Source organism: Marmota monax, unplaced genomic scaffold (assembly GCF_021218885.2).
Source record: "Marmota monax isolate L192 unplaced genomic scaffold, Marmota_monax_Labrador192_F-V1.1 WCK01_AAM20220418_F8-fsc00113, whole genome shotgun sequence".
NCBI classification, from domain to species: Eukaryota; Metazoa; Chordata; class Mammalia; order Rodentia; family Sciuridae; genus Marmota; species Marmota monax.
In genome coordinates, this window is record NW_026694479.1 from 2,322,692 (window position 1) to 2,338,245 (window position 15,554).

At 36.3% G+C, this 15,554-nt stretch overlaps 1 protein-coding gene across 20 annotated transcripts in view; it reads right to left on the minus strand.

Moving 5' to 3' along the window:
• Positions 1 to 15,554, minus strand: part of Tenm3 (teneurin transmembrane protein 3) — a 2,500,614-nt gene that overhangs the window by 68,425 nt on the left and 2,416,635 nt on the right. For 11 of the 20 annotated variants that reach the window (XM_058571204.1, XM_058571200.1, XM_058571199.1 and 8 more), the window contains 3 exons: positions 14,456 to 14,476; positions 13,396 to 13,542; positions 357 to 573 (listed from right to left, as the gene is read on the minus strand). In XM_058571204.1, the coding sequence (XP_058427187.1) occupies positions 357 to 573; positions 13,396 to 13,542; positions 14,456 to 14,476 (385 nt within the window). The remainder of the gene's footprint in view (positions 1 to 356; positions 574 to 13,395; positions 13,543 to 14,455; positions 14,477 to 15,554) is intronic. The other 9 variants (XM_058571207.1, XM_058571205.1, XM_046419064.2 and 6 more) reach the window with 2 other exon arrangements.

Sequence of the window (15,554 nt, forward strand, 5' to 3'; positions counted from 1 at the left end):
TATTTAGTGGACTCAGCTAAAAAAAAAGTACACTTGTGTTTTGCCTTTTGGGTCCTTTCATTGCTTCTTTTGAAATGTTTCCAACTGTGCTAACAAAAATCAACTAGTTAAATGAAGATTTATTGACTCCTTAATGGAACGTCCTGTTATGTCTCAGGTATCGAAATTGACAAAGTATGTGAACTATGTCAAAAATGCTTGAAATGCAAAGTTTGGTGAAGAATTTGTTGGAAGAGGAAAAACTGTATTAAAAAATCCCATATTTTCCTCAAATACACACTCATCAGCATTTCACATAAAATATATAGCTGTTGATGAAAACCCATACAAATCTATATAAGGAAAGATGCATTGACCTCTTATTGAAAGGACTTTCTCCAGGTATAACATGTGTGCTATCAGATCCAATAAGAAAACTGATTCGATCATAGAAGGATTTGGCAGCTTGCTGAGATGGCGACTGTAAGCTTTGGCTAATGATATCCTGAGGATCAGGCAGTCCACGGCAGTAGGGCTGATTTTGGCAGGAACTCTGTAAGCAGCAATCAGGATCCATACAGTCAATAAGTCCATCTGCAGAGAAAAAAGCAAACCAGTGAGAGAATTCGCTTTTTTTATGCCATGAGGATGAATAAGTTTGGTTTGTTGATTCTTTCATAGCTAGTAACTTCTCATTTCTATAAGGCATACTTTTTGAAACCAGATGAAATGGAAAAACAATACTTGTTTGCTATCATAGAGAGTGAATATTTGAATTGAAGACAGTTGAAAATAATCACACAATGTTTATTCTGAGTAAGAAATAAAAAAAATTACTGACTAGAACAATCTGTTAGTATGACAGAATATGGATCAATTGTGAATATAATTACTTAGGCTTTCTTTATTGAAGAGAAAAATGCACTAATGCGAGTTAACACAGAGTATATGTTAAATGGATAGGGACATATATAGGGTAAAATTCTAAATTTTGGAAAAGAGTCAGAAAATTACAGTTTGTGAAGAGAAGCAAATGCGAGTCAATATAAAATGAGTATTAGTCAACTATCTTTCAAGGAAATAGGTCTCCAAAGGAAGGAAAAATGTGTTCCAGAGAAAATTAAGACATTTCCCAAATTTTAAATAGAAACTTGAGCTCCTAGTGTGCTTCCCCAAACATGCAGGTATTAATTAAAGATGTGGTAAATGTAAATTAGCCATAATATTGGAAATTATAAGAAATCTACCAGGAAAAAATGACATAAGGATAGAAAGAATTTGCTAGTGCCTTCACCAGGAACATCAAAAGGAAACTATATTCAATGGCCCACAGAAGTACAGTAATGCACTGAATAATGACAAATTCCTGTTGACTAGTGATGTGGGCATAAAATTGCTGTGGTACAATTCATTGCTCACATGTTTGTGGTGATGCCAGCATAAACAAACCTATTATGCTGCCAGTCAAATCAAAGCTCATACAGTTAGGTAGAGTACATAATACTTGATAAGATAATGAATGGTGTTATTTGTTTATGTATATGCCATACTGTGCTTTCGGTTATTATTTTAGAGTGTATTCCTTCTTCTTACATAAGAAAAAGTTTACTTTAAGACAATGTGCCATGTTATGCTGGCAGCTGCCTCATACATCTGTGTTTATTGTCACTCTTGATGATATCAAGAGGCATACATGTTGAATGACTGGTGTATGATCTAGGTTTGTCTAGACACTGTGATGTTTGCACAGTGAGTGTCACCTAGTGATGTAGTTCTCAGAATGCATTCTAATCATTAAATGGGATGCATAACTACATTCAATTGAAACATATTATGACACCATTAGTGGATGGGGATGTCAGGTTATGACAGTGTGATGACATTATCTTTAAGTCCACTACTTACTGAACAGTTTAATACATAAATTTTGATATGCTTTGTATAAATTAATAAGAATACTATTTTATATAGACTTTGGTCACTGACAAGATAGTTTTAAAATCTTTAAACTTGAGTTTAGGCTTTGCCATGACCTTATTATGGATGGCTCAGTTGAAACTATCTAGATGGCCTCTATGTTTTATTTATGCAAGTCTTTTTTAAAAAATAATATTTATTAAAAATATTAGTCACTTATTTTAGACCACTCTTATTAATAGAATATTAGCTTGCCCCTTCATTATTTGACGGCAAATTGAGACAAAAGAGAATAGGCTGAGTTGAGTTAAACTGCCAGTCTAAAGAAGGTGGGTCAACAACAACACAAGTAAGAAAAAAGGTGAGAATGCCTGCTCAGGGTCCTGAAGTCATTTTACCCACCTGAAGGAGAACACAGTGAAATTAACAAACTTAGTTTATTACTTTCTAACACCAATTTCTCCTTCTTTGGGTAACAGATTTAAATTTTTATTTCAGTAGTCAGCCCTCTGCAACTCTCAGTCCATGTGGGTATCTACCTTGATGTTGGTTCAGAAATATACAGGTAACCTAATGGACTCAACTAGGACGATTTTCAGTATTTATCTGAAAAGAGATTCTCTGCCCCAAAGCAGGCTTGAACTGTAAGGCTATGAGGCTGGGATTGCAGCAGCCATCTTGCTGCCACTATAAAATCTGTCTGCAAATTGAGCTATTTCAGAAACAGTGGACCAAGAGCTTGAGAGAAAAAACAATATGATCATACATAGTGACATTCTTAGTGTCTTTGCAATAAGCTGCTCTTGATCTTCTGTTCCAGAAGCTAAGGCATTTGGTTTTTCCTTATGAATATTTTGGTAGGATTTTCTGTCACTTGAAACTGAAGGAAACCCAGCTTATCAGAGACAGTAACTAAAAAATCTTTTCAGTATTTCCCTTATAGTTTTGGGTGATAAAAACTTAATAAGTGAATACCTCAATTAGATCTATAATACCACAGTCATATATATTTATGAAAATATTACTTTCTTAAAAACCCATGAAGATGAAAAATGTCTAAATATTTGTCAATATTTTTAGTAAAAAAAGATGAAACTATAGCCTTATTTTTCATGAGGTCATATAATAATAATAGTAATAATAATGCAAAACATTGTGTTTTATTCCCTCCATCTCTCTCAAAATAGAAGCATAGTTAATAAGACTCTGCTATCTAAAGTAATTGACTATTGATCTATTGCCTCAATATAACTTCTGGCTTCAAAATAAGTAATTAAAATAAACAAATAAATAAATAAATAAATAACCCTCTAAGCCTCTCAGTAGCAATTCATGATTCTATCTTGAGATTCTATGAGATTATATGAGGAATCTTTAATGTATGCTATATGATATACTTCATTTAGGAGTTCTAAATGGATTTAGAATGAGTGTGCAGATGCTTGGGAGAGAATTTAACACAAATATATAATATTCTTGTAGGTATCCCCCTTATATTCATTCTTTGGCATATATAGAAACCACTCAAAATGGAAAGTACTTCCAAAAATTATATTTTATTTCCATTAATCTGGTAAATTAAGGGTTAAATGCTCCTTCCCCTCTCCCCACCCCTCCCCCAATACTCCCACAGTGTCCTCCCTTAGGCAATATATGATACAGTTGCCAAAAAGGAATGCTCAAATTTAGTCATTCATCTTTGTTAGTTTATAAAAAGCAAATGTACATCTGGCATGTAGTCTGCAGGTCATAAAACTGCATGAGATTGACACCTTCTGAACTAATCAGTTGGAAATGCATTTTTACAAGCCTCTCTGCTAACATCAATCAGAGAAAGAATCTCATTTTCAACAGCCAAGATGCAGGGACACACTGTTTGTTATTTTTCTGCAGAGTTTATCAGTAACTTGCCCAAGCAAGTGACGGATGGTTATGAATCTGGCTTCCTATAACTTGAGAAAACATTTTTCATTCTTTGTCTGTGCTCATATAGCAGCTAGGGCTATCTAGTACAACTAAGTTGATTACCCACTTGCCCAAATGTATAGTGCAGTAAAATTGTCTTCGTGGAATAGCTTCTCAAAATCATTGAGATTCCATTTTAGTCTCAGGAATATTATGTGGCTTATATTTATATTGGCGTAGGAGCCATATCTAATAGTATTAATCATAAAAATCTAAAGAAAATCAGAAACGTTCAAAACCCATCAAATAACCACTTCAATTATTAGTTAAGAGCCTTTCTTCAGTTTAGGCTTTGCAATATAAGTGGTACTCTATGTAAAGTAGATAATATAGTTTATGCTTCTTTCCACTCAAATCTTTAATATAACTGCTGTAGTTATCTGTTCTGTCCATATTTTAAAGTTTGCTCTTGTCTTTCCTTAGGCATTGCCATTGGTCTTTAACAGTGCCTGGCAAACTTATTCTGTAAAGGGTCAAACAGTGAATATTTAGGCTGTGGGCCCAGAGACTTCTGATAGCAACTCTTTAATAGTGCTAATGGAGCTTTAGACAATATCTTAATGAATGTGTTTCACTGTGTTCCAATAAAACTTTATTTATAAAAATCAGGTTTTTGACCAGAAGCCAAAAATAAGGTTTTGACCCCATCCTATTTTTATTATTCTTTGTATCATATTTGATATTTCTTTTCTGGCAACTTTAAAAACACACATTTGGTTAGATTATTGAAACTCTGACTCCAAGTTTATTTTTAGCTTGCCTTTTATGCTGGCTTTGCTTTGTTTGTCAAAATTCTTCCTTCTTTCAAGTAACTATGGATATTTAAATTTGTTTTAAAAACACTGATTTACTGACTGAATAAAAAAATTTCATGAATTTTCTTTGAATTTGTGTTCTGTTTTACTTATAAGATAACTAATGTCCACCACTTTTGAGTACAGTTTGGAAGTTCCTCTCCCCTCCAAGTTCTAACAACTCCTAACCCAAGTTAGGAGTTCTGTTGTAATATTGGATTTGTGAATTTCAATATTTTAACACTGTGCAGGTGTACCTTTCATTACTCTTTGCAGTCAACATTCTGTTATATGCATGGAATTAGTTCATGCATTATTGAATTGGATCATATTGGGTTTTCTGGACATTCCTGTCTGTCTGTATCAGTGCTCTCTTGGTGGCTTCATTCCCCTTATTCCTCTCACTTCAATGTTAATGACTCTAGGTTGATTTTTTTTTTTTTGCATTACAAACCCACAAACTGCCTTCCAGATATTTCCACCTGGATATTACACAGGCATCTAAAGGTAAACAGTATTAGCCACAGTGTCTATGCTCTCCTCCAAATACATTGCTTCTCCTATATGTTCTCTTTCAATGAATGCTTTCAGCATCCACCCATTCCATTTCTGCATCCAAGTAGAAACCTGAAGGTTATCCTAGGCTTCCTTTCTCCTTTCCTTCTTCTCTGCATCTAATCAATCTCCAGTTCCTTTTTTCCTTCATCTCAAATATATATATATATATTTTTGGTCCAGTGCTGGGATTGAACTTAGGGCCTGGGACATGCTAGGTGTTTGCTCTACCACTGAGGTTTGTCACCAGCCCTCAAATATCTCTTGAATCAGTCTATTTCTCTCCATTTCTCTAATACTACCCTCAGGCCTCCTTGATAATCTCTTGACATGATCTCAACAATAGCTTGGTTCCCCAGGTTCCAGTTTCACCCTAACTTATCCATTCTCTACATTCCAGCCAGTATTTGATTTTTTTTTATAGAAATAAAATTTGATGTTCACTTTTCTAGGTAAAATACTTCCTTTACTAGGTTTCTAGTGCCTTTTGAATAAAGGCATAATTCCTTCTCTTAGCTTACAGATCTTTCCTGATGATTTTTCCCTCTGGATAGAGACCTATAACTTCTCTCCTACTCCCCACAGCACCCTCCACTCCTTCAGCAATCAACTCAGACGGTTTTCTCATTAAGCCCCTTGAGGCTAATCAAGTTCACCGTTGTATCCCCAGTATCTATGACATTTCTTGGTTCCAAGTAGGTGTTTAAATACATTTGCTGAACAAAGGAAAGGAGGAATAAAGTTCCTGGAGATTGTGAGATCTAAACAGGTCAAAATTGTGCCCTTAGCAGCACATTAGAGACCCCTTTGGCTTTCTTTTAATACCCTTTCCCTATCCGTAGACCTACTAAACCTTGAATTCCTGTTTCTTTTTCACTTCATTAAGTACTTAAAAACATTCTTCATTAATTAGACATTAAATAATCCATGAGATTATTAAAAGTATTAAAAGAAATTATGTAAAATTATATATATATATAATTATATAAAATATCATGCATAATCTTACAAAGGCCATTGTTAAAGAAATTATGACCAAGGAAAAGACAAGTTTTATAAAAATTTACCTCATATCAATTGAATAAACATATTCATGGCAAAGAACACCATGATTTTCAAATTTAAAAAAGTGAAAGTCTGGGATAAAATAATTATAACATACTTAGCAAAGAATCAATAAGTAGGATATTGACCAAAGTCCTGAGAACAAAGGAAATGTCAAGCAACTCAATTAAAACATGGGTAATAAATAAGCAATTATCAGAAAAACAAAACCAAAGTAAAAATGGTTGAGAAATCAATATCAAGATCACTAATTTAGAACTGGGGATATAGCTCAGTGTTAGAGCACTTGCCTAACAAACACAAAGCCCTAGGTTCTATCCCCAGCACAGGGGGAAAAATATTCAATCTAAATAGAAATTAGGGAAATGCAAATTAAAACAATAAAAATTGTGTCATTTTCACTCATCAGAAAAAATTCATATTTTTCATGTTGTTGAACAATTTTATTTATGTACAAGGATCATGTATAGACTATGAGTATGAGAGAAATAAGCACTTTGATACTGATGAAATGTATAGTGGCTGAAACCTACTTGCAAGGCAATTTGACAGTAGCTATCAAAATTAAAAATTAAAATACCCTTAGACCAAGAAATTTCACTTCTAAAAATCTTTCCTAAAGAATATTTGTTATTTACACAAAGATTTATATGCAGACACATACACAAATCACTAATCACTATACATTTGCCTATATGCTAGTAACAAAAAAAATAGAAATGACTAAATTATTACCTATGTAGTAGTGCTGAAATTAATTAGTACAATCATGTTTTTGTTGTGAAGAATGGGATAGGCCTATATGTATTGGCATGAAAAAAATCTCTAAGATGTATCATTTGGAAGAATCAAATTTATAATGGTACTTACTCCGTTTAATTTAAAAAGCATAAATGTGCATATAAATCCAGTAAAGGGGGAAGAGAAGATGTCCATTAAGCTATCAACAGTGGGTAGCTCTTCTGAAAATGAGAATGTAACATGCATGTACTATGTCTAAGAAAACACCCTTGCCATTAATGTAGGAGTTCTTAACCTGGAAGTGCCTGTAATGGGAGGCCTGTGTCTATAAAGAGGTGCTGTGCGGTGTCCATTTCTACTGTCTGCAGCTTAAGGTGGTAGCTAATGGGTGTAAAATACAGGAGAGACTTTTAGTTCCAATCTGTGTGGCTCTGCTTTTCCTCTCCTTTGAAAACTCATTAAAATATAATGGTGAAACCTTATGTCCTATCAGGAAACTACTGGATGGTTTTTGGCTTCTAAGAGCACAAGCTGGCTTTCTTTTTCCCAAAATGGAATTTATTATGCTCTAAAAGTTCTGTGGATAGCAAAGGTTTTAGAATCTGTCCCCTAAAGTAGGATCCAGTAGTCTTCCAAACTAATAGTAATTCCCACTGCCTGTCAATCATCATCCACCAGGATAATATATTTTAATGCCTGAGACTCGAGTGCTACTCTATGTTCAGATAATACTTGGACTCTTTTTGAGACATATTTAGGATCCCTTGTAAATTGCTTTCTCTTTTTCTTTATTTAAATTGACTATTTCTTCCTCCATTCCTGCTGCTATCATCTGCCATTTTATTTACTTAACCTTTATATTTTGTTCTGTAGAACACAATAGTCTCAATAAATAGTCTCAAACTCGTGCTCAACTTTTTTCATCTATTCCAAACATTTCTTTATTTTCATTTGGTAATCTCCACACTTAGACTACCTATATTCATTATATTCATTTCGCTGATTATAGGAAAATTTCATCCATTTTTTTGCTCCTTTTTGTTTCTTTGTCTTACCTCTAGCACACTCTTACTTTTTATTAGAGTTTGAATCTTTCATTTTTATTTTATTTCTATTTATTTAATATTTATCATTTCTATCTTTCTAATTTCTACATAACTTCAGTTGAGTGGCAACCTATCTCCACTGTTATCAGCCCCTAAAAATTTTTAAAAGATGCCTGTTGAAGGTACATTGTCCTGATATACCTCCCACAAAGTAATAATTCTGAAGAACAAGAAATAACTCTATTTTCTTAAAATAAGATGTATTATTCTGGCAGAAGTTACATATTGGCATTCCACCATTCTTGAACAAAGTTTTGTAAGAGTATTTTAAAGTTATTCTCATGCCCCCAACCATCCAGTCTCCAGGACAGGCTTTGCATCCCCTGCCTGAGGTCCCCACAGGGGACCTACCTACTGGAGAACCAGAAAGGGAAGCAGGATTACAAAGGGAAGTTTGGATCTCCTTCATGAGAAGAAAGATGGAAACACAGTAAGGACTGCCAAAGATAATGCATTTTGGGAAGTCATCTTGTTATTAAGCATCTCAGTTTTTGAAAAGAATTATCTTTGGCAAATTATTGTATTTTGATGAATGTATAGTGGGACCACCAGCTATTTGTAGTCAAGAAATACCCTGTTGAATGAGATTCTTAGCGAGAAGACTGTAAAAACAATGATGCTTAAAAAAAGGTAAAGAGGGAGAATTAGATGGCTGTCTTGACAACCTTGGATTAGGAGAGGATATCAGAATTTCAGCATTGGTTTTCTTGCTGTCAAGTGAAAAGACTATAAATTTTGGGGGAAAGGAGGAGATAGAAATCAAAAACTCTTCTATTCTGAAAATAATAGTCTGTGTGCTACATGACAAATCATTAAAGTATATTTTCTAATTACACTAAGACTAAATGCCATGAAGAGCTAATCATATTTCTGGAGTAAAATCTGTTCTTCTGTGTGTCTGGTATTCATACCTCTTCTGGTGACAGTGCTTCAATTTTCCTGTGGGCAGGTGACCTAATTCAGACTAGTGAGTGTTATGGTTTGATGTGAGGTATCCCCCAAAAGCTCATGTGTGAGACAATACAAGAAGGTTTAGAGACAAAATGATTCCATTATGAGAGCCTTCACTCAATCAGAGAATTAATCCCTGATAGGATTAACAGAGCGGTGACTGAAAGTGGTACTATGTGGCTGGAGGAGGTGGGTCATTAGGAGTGTGCCTTTGGGGTATATATTTTGTATCTGGTGAGTGGAGTCTCCCTCTGCTGCCTGATCATGTTAGCCACTTCCCTCTACCACACTCTTCCCTCATGATTTTCTGTCTTACCTCAAGTCCAAAGGAATGGAGCCTGCTTGCTGTCTATGGACTGAGACCTCTGAAACTGTAAGCCCCAAAATAAACTTTTCCTCCTCTAAAATTGTTCTGGTCAGATCTTTTCATCACAGCCCTGAAAAAGGCTGACTAAAACAGTGAGGCTCAGTCCCAGGCCAAGGCCTCACAGAACCTTAGAAAAAGGTGTACTCTTTGTGTTGGGGTGTTTTGCTAGTGCAATGCAAACCCAGAGGTGGTGGTGACCATTTTGGGGAAAAGCTGGCTTGAGAGTGGTTCCAATATAGAAAAAACAACAACAAAAACAAAAATCAAAAACAGAGTTAACAGAGTTAACAGAGTTAACTCAGTCCCAGGTTTGAATAAAACCCAGGTTTGTGATACCATTATTCAAACACGTGGATGCAGCTATGTCTGACTTTTTTTTTCTGTTATATAAGCTAATGTGTTTTTAAAGGGTAGAATCATTTGAGTTTAATTTCTCTCATGTGCAACCAGAGGCTTTCCTAGTAACAGTGACTGCACAGAACCTCAAGAATAGAATAGATTTTCTTGTTGCAGGCAAGTGGAAGCCTGAGGTAGAGTACACCATGAGACAGAATGGATCTATAGCAGGTGGCCGACTGAAAGAGGTACTCATGGAACTAAAGAAAGCAGCTGTACAGGGTCCTGGCCTTTCACCCAGTTCCAGATCACCCATCACTTAACAGTGACCAGCTCCCAGCTCTCTAACTTTCTTTGCTCTGACCTTAGCAGCAACAGGATCAGAATGAGTTTTGGGATATGAATAAGAAATGGCTCAATTTAGAGGGGAATTGACTTCACAGGTTTGAGTGGGAATTGAAAAAGAAATACTGATAAGCCAAGTCTAGGCATGTGCTGTTGATGTTGATCATTTGTGCTGAAAGTTTGCTCAGCCAGGACAGGACAGGAATGTGTTTCTACCATTTGGCAATGTTATCCACATTCTCTGCTCCAGTGCCCATCTGTTTCTGACTTGCACTACTCGATTTAAAAATCTGTTATTCCATCACCTGCTGCTGTTCAAATGATCTGCTCCAGCAGTCTCTGTTCGATACCTGGAGCTGGACTTGAGAAGCAGATCGACTTTGCCAATTCTATCAAGTGGAAGATTTTGTCAGGGACCTCAATATGGGTGGGTAAAAAAAAAAAAAAAGATCATCCTTAGTTCTGAAAAGCTACATTACCTGGTGGGCATGACAGCAGTTTATTTGAATCTTAAAGAAACAAAAGGCAGCATGTTTACTTTTTGTGAATGCACAGGTGTTCAAAGAGTGGCTAAAGACAAACGGTCCCCATCTGTTTTATTAGTAGTCTATTACTCCTCCTCCTCATGAAGAACTCCTTTTAACACTGCTTTCCCTTAAGACTTGTAGAGAGACAAAGTGGGAGGGGAGGTCCACAACAGCAAAGAGAGACACCTATTTAGTGAGATCCAGATTTTGAGGATCTTTAGAATTACACAATTGAAGGTAGGGCAAATTTGACTGGGAAAAGGAAAGTATATTTTGGAGTTAAGGAACAGGCTTGGCCTCAAAAGATAAATTTAACTATTGCCCTATGTGTAGCTGTCGTTTCTAAACTTTTTTGATATTATTACCTACACTTCTAGGAATGGTAAACTGCGTTTTTATGAGGATTTTGTTCTACAAAGCTGCTTAAACAGCGATTTATATAGTGTTTAATTCATGACTAGGGCCAAATCCTCTTCTTCATCTTCTCTTCCTTCTTATTTAATATGCTAAATCAAGTGAGTTGGTTACTTTCTGGCTAATTCACCATTTTGATGCTAAATATAGTTTAGATAATGGCTTCATATCACGATGGTCACCTTTTGTTCTAGAATTTCAGTACTGTCCTAATTTTAAGCCTAGTGTTCTATTGTTCTGCTATCATGCTATCATTGCCAGATTAGATGTCTCAATTTAGGGTTTGATGTGGAAAATATTGTTTCTATGTACATAGCTCTTGCATAAGTTCAAAGAACCCTCTAGCTTGGGTTATAGGGCACCCAGGTTACAATCTTAGGACATAAAGAGGCTGGCACTGAGATTCCTTCTTAGAAGATCAACAAAATTAGGTTAGGGACAGGCATACAAATTATGTGAGATAAGTAGAGAATCCACAGGAGGTCTTCTATCTGCTCAGATTTCCCCTTAGAGAGGGAAGCCTAGAGATAGCATAGTTTCATGCTAATAAGAATAAACAAAGGGGAATGAGGCCAATTCACAGTTGATAAATTTTGAGGAAAAGTAAAAGCCTCCTTGGCTGATAACAATACTAAAGAGTTGATTAGCCCCTAAATTACTCTGCCGGGTCTCTGCAGACTTGGCCCTGCAGTTTGCTTCCCTCTGAGAGCATGTGGAACCTCCTCAGTATAATCTCTTTTTAGAAGACAAAATCTGAAATACAGGATCAAGGAGAAAGAGTCGCTCTCTTCCTCCCCAGGCAATAGAAACAATGGGGTAGGGGATCTTTGGAGGAAAGTAACGAGGATGGTTGCCATCTGGGCTGTGGCTCTGAGAGGATTAATGCTGCCATTTCTATAGCACGTGGTTAGGAGGAGCCCAGGCAATGAGACATTATTAGCAGGGAAAAGCTGTGAGGGGTAGAGACTGACTAAATCCAGCTGGGGCAGAGAGGAAAGAGGCTTGAGTGTAGAATGAGGGGCTCAAGTTTCTTGATAGTTCAAGTAAAAGAATACGGGGAAGGTGTGGAGCACTGTGCTAGAAAGTGAAGGGGAGAACTAGAGCTCCTTGTCAGGAAGATAAGAGACAAACAGCGTTGGAGAGGGCTGCAGGCCCAGGGAGGGTACAGGTGGGGTGTGAGTTGGGTGGGTCCCAACTCACACAACAGTTGAGACAGGTTTTGGTTCTGGTCACTGTGTCTCTAGAGAGCAGCAGTTAAGCCCACCCGACACGTAGATGGGAAAAGGCAGTCCAATCTTCTCTAACAACCTTCTATAGATTCAGGTTCATCGAGATGAGCAGTTTGAGAGCAAAAGGGAAACTAAATAATAATGGTGGCATCTTACAGCATGCTACGTGTCCAACAGTATGCCATGTTCTTTGCAAACATTTTCTTAACCCTTTCAAAAATTCTCTTATTCCTATTTTGTAGATGATGCAATTGAGGTTAAAAGGGATTATGAATCTTGTCTAAGGTCACATAATCACCACATGGTAGAGGGAAGATCTGTCTACTTGTAAAACTTGCTCTCTATAGCCAACACTCTTGTCCATGCGGGCCTTCCAAAGGAGCCAGGCGAGTAGAGGAGAGGAGGGAAACACACCCCAAGCCACAGAGTAGGTGACCACAGAGGCCCAGAGAGCAACTAAGGTATGTTGAAACTGAACAGCTATGAGGACAACTAACTATTTCACCACCAATTGTCCTTCTCTAGTTTCTGAAATTAAAATACAATTGCATGGGGGGATGTACTTAAAGGGGAGGATAATTATTTTTAGCCCGGGGCTCAAATTGGATGGAATAGCACACTCCTTTTAACAGGACATAAAGTTAAAGATAAAAAGCCATTGCAGTGCAGCTCCGAGGGGACTGTTCCCTGTAACTGTTTTATTCTTTCCATCTACGATTTTCAGGAGGGCTTGGGAAATGCCTTGCATCGTTTGGAATGTTTAGTTATTAAAATACTGCTTTAGAACTCCCAACTCACAGAGCCCTAAATACTAGAGTTGAGGAGGATAGTCACCTGGGGATCAGAAAAAGGAACAGAGAACAATGGATGTTATACAGTAGCTTGGTTACCTTGCCTTTCTCCTGAACGATAATCATCTTGCATTTGTTTCAGGAAAATTACAGAGCAAAATCATTCCATCAGCACTCATACATTTTTTCAATCAATCTAATCTATGGGGATCAGATTTTTTTTTCTTTTTTGGCAACAGATATCTATGGACTCACTGTAACTTATGAACCGGTGCTCTGGCACACACTTGTTTTCATGCTCAGCATTTCTTACCTCCTTCATTGTCCTTGCTATCTGTGCAGAGAGTCTCCATGGCTACATCACAGCCTGCTCCTCTCCATCCTGGCTGGCAAACACAATGCCAGCCGTTTTGGTCCAGTGTACATCTCCCATTGCTGTTGCACAGGCCAGGACAACCCTCTGTTGAGACAAAGAAGGAAAACACCAGTGATTTGAGTATTGAAAGATTTTGCACCTAAAATAAACAGATACGGGACACTTACTGGGAACAGGCCTTTATAAACAGCACAAATACTGTAATTGCACATGGATAGAAACAGCAACATTATCTAAGGAATCTAATTCTTATCCAAGTGGCATCTTTGATTGGCCTGACCCTTGAGACACCACTTACCTGTGCAGGACAGAAATATATGCAAGCATCCACTAAATAGCTGCAGGCCAGACAAAATTAACTTAAATTTTTTTTCCCATTAGCAAAGCAACAAGGTATATATTGTATGGTGTGTAAAAAGCATCTCAAGAAAATAATTTCAGAATCCCTCATCTAGATTTTTAATCTGTTGTAAACATTACTGGTTACTTCTTAGGATAGGACTTCTTAAAGCACCTTGTTGCTTTAAAAACTTCCCCCTAGATTCAATAGCATGAAAGTGGGTATGAGTTTATGAATGATGTTAAAAAGAAAACATTAATTTTATCTGGCCTTGGAGTTGCCGAATATTCATGTGAAATTACAGTGCACTAAATAATTGCACAAAGTATAGGCCAGTATTAATGACTATACTTTATGCCCAGAGTACATTCCTTTTCACAGAATAAGCAAAGCCCAGGAAATAGTGAAGCAGCTTAGCATCTATTCTAACAAACATTAGGATTCAGGCTGCATACGGATGGGACAGGACCGACAGGATTTTCAACTAAATGTAATAGCTGTGCATATTTGATTACTTAGGACGGACAAAATGAAATACCATAAGGACCACAATAAAACATTGATAGACTGAACAAAAACACGGTAGTGACGTGCTTCAAGACAGATAGCGAAGAGTGATATTTTGTGACAATCTCCCTAAGGCTTTTATGCTTTTACCTTTATATCCTATCTTGTCTGCTTTTATGGGCAAGGAGGGAAAATTTGGGAAACAATTAAAATAATTTAATATATCCAGAATCTATAATTGTTTCAGTCTAACATGACATTTAAAAAAAAAAAAACAATTGTTGCCACTTCCTACTGATGATATCTGGCATGCAGCCAACATGATCAGTTTATGAGGATGACACTTAGGTAGATTCTGAAGTTCTTATTTATGAGTGACATGACACTGACAGAAGCAAGGATATAAATGCTCTCAAAGCCTAAGAAGAGCTGGCTATGAATCGGATCACTTTGGACAGAGTTATTTACAATTTGGTATAATAGATATATTAATACAAATACTTGCTATAGCAGTTGGGGTTTTTATACGGCCTCTTATCATTAGAATGCTCCTCTTGTTTGGGTGACAAAATTTAAGGGAACAATCTGTTTAAAGGTGTTTATTTTGAGTCTGTGTTAAAAGAATTCCTCATGTATTGGTTTCCCCTCCTTCACTGTGGAACTTGAGAAGGAAATATCTCAAAGAGACGTTCTGTCTCTTAATATCAGAGTTAACAGAGAGAAGAATATTTTGACAAGTCTCTCGTGGTAGAGCATAACGAAATTTTACTTATGGATACCATCAGGTCAGGATGAGATTCATTTTGCTGCGTCTTTTCTTTCAGACAATTACTATCTGTATTTATGGATTATTCAATACGTAAAAGGTAAATTTCCTCATGGATGTATTTTCAGTTTTGTTTTTAGCAAAAAAGAAAGATTTAATTGCCCCGCTGACAAAGAGGTGCAGCAGCTGACTGCATGCACACGAGAATTATTATATGAAAGCCTGGATATTGCCATGAATATTTTCATATTCTAATGGAAAGCACAAACAAGGAATAGAAAATAGGTAATTTGAGGAGAAAGGGGAAGGGAATTTTCTCTTCTGTAAAAAAAATTCTCTGCCTATTTCTACAATAACTGAAGACATGAGGATCTGCTGTTTTCTGCTGAATAGTGTGACTCGTTTTGATTTAAGAGAATGCACAATATTTTGTAGTCTTAAAAAATAACAAAACATAAATTATGATATCACATATATTTTGAA